Below are 6,000 nucleotides of genomic sequence, written 5' to 3'. Positions count from 1 at the left end.
ATGTACATTTCTCTTGTTATGGGCAAAAGATAGAAAACAGAATTTGCAAAGTATCAGTTTTGGATTAAACAGTTTTGATGATCAAGGAAGAAATTGCTGGCCTGGAACTCAACACTTATGTATTAAGTTAACATCTAACGCTATAATGATAAAGATCAAAAAACCAAAAAAACCAAAACAAAAACAACAGATTTTCTGCACGCCCTCTAAATATTTATATATATATATATATATATATATATATATATATTATATAATATATATATATATGTTATATATTATTTAAAATAAGACTTAGGTCAATATAACACATTTAAATAACTAAAATGTTACTTACTTTACATTCTAACACTCACAACGGAAACATCAGCTCATCCAGATTACAAATGACATCATCCCTTACCCCTCAGAACTCGGTCCTGGGGACTCTTGTAGTTCTGTTTACATGGGTTTTACAAATAATAGAAAAGCTGTCAGTCAAGTGCAGGTACACCATGACTGTACTGATTCCCTGTGATGATTATTCAATTACTGCCTCTTAATTCCTGCAGCAAAGATGGGAATCCACAGTTATGTGTTTTCCTGCAGCCTCAGTAGCACCTACCAGTCAAGCCTGTAGCTTGTACTGTCCTGTTAAGACTGATACTGACCTGAAACATTACTGATCAGAATTGATGTATTACAGAACAGAGGGCAATTCATGAGGAATTAGGCACACAAAGGTGTACTACATATGGCATGTTTTCTACACGCACAGCATACGGTGCAGCTGAATGACGTGAGGACCTACACTGAAATATCTTCTAAATATTTGTATGTATAAGATGCTTCCAGTTGACACAAGGTTTCCTTAATACCTTGAGAAGGATATCTGCTTTCTGCAATCACCTAATTCGTTGTGTAAAACTGCAGATTTTTCAATTCTACAATGGCTCGATCTGTTTGTGAACAAAAGCATGCACCTGTGTTGAGGTGGACTGAAGCATTACAAGATGCCATCGACAGGTTTAACTGAAATATTAACCATAAAAACTCAATGAATTAGTTAATTGGGAATTAAAATAGATCTTGTTACTACAAAATGTTTTTTGTAATGTGAATTAAGGCATACAGTACTGTACAGAGATTCACTTTGAGGTAATTGGCTTCCTAAATACAAGAAAAAAAAAAAAAAAGCTTGAACGCTTCCAGCCCCTGCTAAGGGTTCCCTTTGATTGAGAGATCTCACAGGACCTCTGTCAGAGGGGAGATATAGATTAAACTGGTCTTCAAGTACACTCCACGCTCCAGGTTTGTGTTTCATCCTTTTGTCGCACTACATTTTACACCAATCTTCACCAAATGTTTACCATACACTCCTACCCCCGCTGTTGAGGTTTGAACTGTGTTTTGCTACAGTCTCAGTTTTATACAAATACTAACCTTTCTGGTTCTGTTTGATTATTACACATTTAGAGGCTGTAGAGAAATCCCTGCAGCTACACACCGTTTAAAGCCAGAGGCTGGCTGTCGGTGCTGTTTTCTGGGCACTGGAAAGCAATGCATGTTTAAAATAAATATGTTACAAAAAGCTGTACAGTTACGGGTGCTCAAGGACCAGGGTTGAAAAGCACTGATTGAATAGACCTACAAGTGAACTAATTCCGTTGCAGTGCCAAGTAAGTCTCGGGTTCTTGATGAATTCACATTTTTTTTAATATTTATTTTTCTTCAGAAGAAAGGCACCCCAGTTTATCAACCGCCTTCTGCATACTGTACTGTACCTTGCTCACTCAAATCTGACATTACCACTTCCCAACATAACTACAGTAGATACAGGTTGGTGCTCAAAGTCCTGGCTTTAGATCAGATTGCAAATACCTGATGCAGGACCCATCAAAATCTGGCGCACATCTGCTCAAACTGGCAAAGGATTGTCATCCACATCATATTTAATGCATTGTCTCTACAGAGCTGGAAAATAACTTTTTTCTTTTTGCACAAAAACTAAGTAGCAGACAAAAAAAAACGTTTAAAATAACTGGGGCTACTGCACCCCTCGATGGAGTGTTGGCCCATTTCACAGTTTAACAAAAACTAAAAACTGCAGAGACCATTCTGAACAGCAACAATGATTTCCCTTAAAAAAGCAAACAGCAGCAAGTCATTCCAAGGCACATTAAAAAAAAAAAACAATACACCTTTCACTACCAAGAACAAACACCTGCTAACAAATGCATGCATCCCTCCCCTCCCCCTCCCTCAAAAAATAATCATCCCAGTGCCTGTGTTCTAGCACAGGCAGTGATGCATTGAGTTTCCTGGCCCTGAAATAAATGAGTTTAAATAAAAACACCCTAAATCTGTAAAGCAATACTCGGTAGTGAAATGGTTTGTTTTTTCTTTTCTAAATGAAAGTGTGGAAGCCAGCCAAGGCTCAGTGGATTTTTTTAGTTCTCAGTCTGACAGAGTCCAGAAGGTACTGGTAGGAGTGCACAGCGCAATAGAACAGCCCTGTCAGGATCTTCCCGTGGAGCAGCGTCAGGGTGGTCTGGTGTCCCGTCGCCCACACTCGGTACCAGGGCCCGTAGAAGGGGTCCGACACGGCCGGGCACAGCATGTTGTTCAGATTCACTTGGGTCACCTCAAAAGAAAGAGGAGGAATAGGGATTACCAACAGAACTGGACAAGAGTCATCCCACTAGGTCTGTTTAATCGTTTATTTTAAAACGCTAACCAAGTGTCTCTAACCATGTCGCAGTCATCTATACATTTTAAAATCGAGAAAATGCATTTCTGTCTATATTACACAGGTGCACCTTGTGCTGGGGACAATAAAAGGCCACTATAAAATGTGCAGTTTTGTCACACAACACAATGCCACAGATGTCTCAAGTTCTGAGGGAGCGTGCAATTGGCATGCTGACTGCAGGAATGTCCACCAGAGCTGTTGCCAGAGAATTGAATGTTCATTTCTCTACCATAAGCCGCCTCCAACGTCATTTTAGAGAATTTGGCAGTACGTCCAACCAGCCTTACAACCGCAAACCTGCGGGATCATCTGAGACCAGCCACCCGGACAGCTGATGAAACTGTGGGTCTGCAAAACCGAAGAATTTCTGCACAAACTGTCAGAAACCATCTCAGGGAAGCTCATCTGCGTACTTCTCATCATCACCAGGGTCTTGACCTGACTGCAGTTTGGCGTTGTAACCAACTTCAGTGGGCAAATGCTCACCTTCGATGGCCACTGGCACGCTGGAGAAGTGTGCTCTTCACGGATGAATCCTGGTTTCAACTGTCCCGGGCAGATGGCAGACAGCGTGTATGGCGTCATGTGGGCGAGCGGTTTGCTGATGTCAACATTGTGAATAGAGTGCCCCATGGTGGCGGTGGGGTTATGGTATGGGCAGGCATAAGCTACGGACAATGAACACAATTGCATTTTATCGATGGCAATTTCAATGCACAGAGATACCATGACGAGATCCTGAGGCTCATTGTTGTGCCATTCATCCGCCGCCGTCACCTCATGTTTCAGCATGATAATGCACGGCCCCATGTTGCAAGGATCTGTACACAATTCCTGGAAGCTGAAAATGTCCCAGTTCTTCCATGGCCTGCATACTCACCAGACATGTCACCCATTGAGCATGTTTGGGATGCTCTGGATCGACGTGTACGACAGCATGTTCCAGTTCCCGCCAATATCCAGCAACTTCGCACAGCCACTGAAGAGGAGTGGGAGAACATTCCACAGGCCACAATCAACAGCCTGATCAACTCTATCCGAAGGAGATGTGTCATGCTGTATGAGGCAAATGGTGGTCACACCAAATACTGACCACTGATCCTTGTCCCTACCTTTTTTTTTGTTTTTTTTTTTTAAGGTATCTGTGACCAACAGATGCATAGCTGTATTCCCAGTCATGCAAAATCCATAGATTAGGACCTAATGAATTTATTTCAACTGACTGATTTCCTTATATGAACTGTAACTGTAAATCTTTGAAATTGTTGTATGTGGAGTTTATTTTTTTGTTCAAAGTGTATATTTCTTCTGTATGGAAGTGCTCCCCACTTAGTTAGCAATGCCCCAAAAATATTGAATACTAAAAATATTCCTTAAATAAACTGTATGAATATTGTACTAATTGAATTTACAAGATGATATCTCCAAGTGTTTAAACTGGACATCCTTACTGTAACCAATGAAACTGTAATTCAAGGGAATCTATGAAACCATTATATTATATAAAGTTTTACCCCAATTGCAATACTACGGAAACAGAGAGCTAATAATGAATAGAACAGCTGCTAAAACACATCAATCAAAAACATGTATGCATGTATCTTGTCCTGGGGTGGACAGTGGAGTCCTTCTGTTCCTCTTACCAGTCCCAGGGTCTGCAGGAAGGTGAAGTGATAGAAGAACAGGAGTCCAGAGGAAAGCAGAGCCCACGAGAAATCCCCTAGAGGCTCTGCCATGTACACACCTGCAGAGGAAACAGACTTCAATACCACTGCTCACACCAAACGCTTTCGAAAAACAACCTCAACAATACATCTTGCCCCAGTGATTTGAACTGAAATAATCCCAACTGCATTTGATACACTTCCCTCGACTCACACTAGATGGCAGTACCAAACATTATGGCTAGTTTAGACCCAGACGTAGATGATTTTGCCAAGTTTCTCAACCCTACATTTCTGTAACTGTCACATAAGCTAACTTGTTTTTAGCATTTAAAAAATTGCTAAATACATTCAATAATTAAAGTATCAATCAATCAAATTTATTTTATATAGCCTTTCATGCCAAGGCATCCCAAAGCAATTCACATTACAAATACAGTGGCTCTCAAAAGTATTCACCCCCCCCCCCCTTGGACTTTTCCACATTTTACTGTGTTACAACATGGAATCAAAATGGATTTAATTAGAGTTTTTGCCACTGATCAGCACAAAAAAGTCCATAATGTCAAAGTGAATAACAAAATCTACAAATTGTTCTAAATTAATTACAAATACAAAACAGAAAATAACTGATTGCATAAGTATTCACCCCATTTGCTATGACACACCTAGATAAGCTCTGGTGCAACCAATTGTCTTTAGAAGTCACATAATTAGTTGAATGGAGTCCACTTTTATGCAATTCAGGTGTTTCACATGATTTCAGGTTAAATACACCTGTCTCTGGGAGGTCCCACAATTGGTTAGTACATTTCCTAACAAAAACTACATCATGAAGACGAAGGTACATTCAAAGCAAATCCGGAATAAGGTTCTTCAAAAACACGAATCAGGGGTAGGATATAAGAACATTTCCAAGGCACTAAATATCCCCCGGAGCACAGTAAAGTCCATTATTAAGAAATGGAGAGAACATGGCACAATTATGAATCTGTCTAGAACAGGCCGTCCTCAAAAACTGAGTATCCGGGCGAGAACAGCACTAGTCAGGGAGACCATCAATAGACCTATGGCAACTCTAATGGAGTTGCAGTCTTCCACGGCTGAGCTGGGAGACACTGTGCATACGGCAACAATAGCACAGGTGCTTCACAAAACTGGCCTTTATGGGAGAGTGGCAAAAAGAAAGCCATTGTTGAAAAAAACTCACATCAAATCTCGGCTAGAGTTTGCCAGAAGGCATGTGGGAGACTCTGAGACCAAGTGGAAGAAGATTCTATGGTCTGATGAGACCAAAATAGAGCTTTTTGGCCTCAACGCTAAGCGCTATGTTTGGCGCAAGCCTAACACCGCACATCATCCTGAGAACACCATCCCTACCATGAAGCATGGTGGTGGCAGCACCATGCTATGGGGATGCTTCTCTGCGTCAGGGCCTGGAAAGCTTGTGAAGATAAGAGGGCAAAATTGATGCAGCCAAGTACAGAGAAATCCTGCTGAAGCCTGCAAGAGACCTGGGACTTGGAAGAAGGTTCACCTTCCAGCAGGACAATGACCACAAACATAAAGCCAAAGCCACACTGGAGTGGCTTATAAAACAAGAAG

General features: G+C 41.1%; 1 protein-coding gene across 1 annotated transcript in view; it reads right to left on the bottom strand.

Annotated features, from left to right (window-relative positions):
* Window positions 1-295: 295 nt before the first annotated feature.
* The window catches only part of LOC121318646 (transmembrane protein 164-like), a 44,371-nt gene continuing 38,666 nt past the window's right edge, over window positions 296-6,000 (bottom strand). The window contains exons 5-6 of the mRNA XM_041255544.1: window positions 4,375-4,475; window positions 296-2,623 (exon numbers count right to left, since the gene is read on the bottom strand). Coding sequence (XP_041111478.1) covers window positions 2,417-2,623; window positions 4,375-4,475 — 308 coding nt within the window. The 3' untranslated portion in view covers window positions 296-2,416. The remainder of the gene's footprint in view (window positions 2,624-4,374; window positions 4,476-6,000) is intronic.

This window comes from Polyodon spathula, chromosome 7 (genome assembly GCF_017654505.1).
Source record: "Polyodon spathula isolate WHYD16114869_AA chromosome 7, ASM1765450v1, whole genome shotgun sequence".
NCBI classification, from domain to species: domain Eukaryota; kingdom Metazoa; phylum Chordata; class Actinopteri; order Acipenseriformes; family Polyodontidae; genus Polyodon; species Polyodon spathula.
Note: the sequence above shows the minus strand (reverse complement) of the source record. Positions and strands in the feature narration are given on the sequence as shown.